Genomic DNA, 1,117 nt, shown 5'->3' on the forward strand with positions numbered 1-1,117 from the left:
ACACACACACACACACACACATACATGTTTATTGGCATTTCATGAATAGACATTTTAAGTGGGATAAAAATGCCACCTAGCCCAAATCTTCTTTGGGACCAAGTAAGGTATTAATTATATGTAGACACACACACCCATGCACACACACATACACCCATACATAACAAACACATACATTTACATATATATTTACCACTTTCTCTGGTATTTTTCCAGCCTGGCTCTCAGTTCTGCTTGTGGGTTTATTGGGCTCCTCCTCATAATTGTTGGCTTCCTTTGAGATTAATTTTTGTAAAACCTCTGCTACTTCATCTTCCAATGTGTGTGCCTGGCTTTCTGTGATCTGTTATAAAGAGGCAAACCATACATAAATGCTATCCCCATTTTTGTGGTTTCAAAAAATACCTAGATTGAACTCTGTAGTTGAACACATCTTTTTAAAGGAGGGAAGAATCTTCTGAACCCTCTTTCTGGACAGCCCTCATTTATGCCTCTACTGCATGCTGGCTGTTATAGAGGCTACTCAGCACTTCTGGGCAGAAGTGTCTTTGGGGCCACCATGCAGGTGGTTAGACCTTTCTATTGGAGCCCACAGAACAGTTACTTTGAGAACCAGCTTAAGAGTCATCCCCTGTACAGGTAACCTTTGAAATCTCACAAAGTTAGTATCCTCCTAAAGCCTGCCAAGGCTGTGTCAGGGCTGGTGGGTCAAACTAAGGTGGGGTCAAACTGGATTGCTTGGATTTACCAACAAATACATTACATGCTTTTGCTCATGTTATTTCCTTCTTGCAACACATATGTCTTTTACTTCTGCTAGTTAAAATCCTGGGAGCTCTGGTAGCATAGTGGCTAAAAGCACTTGACTGCTAACCAGAAGGCTGGCGGTTCAAACCCACCAGCCACTCCTCAGAAGGAAGGTTGGGCAATCCTACTTCCGTAGTGATACTGCCTCGGAAACCCAAGGAGGGGTCGCTATGAGTCGGGGCCGACTCGATGGCAAATAACAACAACAACAACATGTAGATATATATGTATATCTATGTATATGCATATACACACATACATATATATATGTATATATACTTACTATAAAGGGATATTAATAGTCTCTCTA

The 1,117-nt window shown here is 41.3% G+C and overlaps 1 protein-coding gene across 1 annotated transcript in view; it reads right to left on the bottom strand.

Moving 5' to 3' along the window:
- The window catches only part of SCG3 (secretogranin III), a 40,256-nt gene that overhangs the window by 29,679 nt on the left and 9,460 nt on the right, over positions 1–1,117 (bottom strand). The window contains exon 6 of the mRNA XM_007935169.2: positions 194–343. Coding sequence (XP_007933360.1) covers positions 194–343 — 150 coding nt within the window. The remainder of the gene's footprint in view (positions 1–193; positions 344–1,117) is intronic.

Source organism: Orycteropus afer, unplaced genomic scaffold (assembly GCF_000298275.1).
Source record: "Orycteropus afer afer isolate SDZICR_OR568_19922 unplaced genomic scaffold, OryAfe1.0 scaffold00026, whole genome shotgun sequence".
NCBI classification, from domain to species: domain Eukaryota; kingdom Metazoa; phylum Chordata; class Mammalia; order Tubulidentata; family Orycteropodidae; genus Orycteropus; species Orycteropus afer.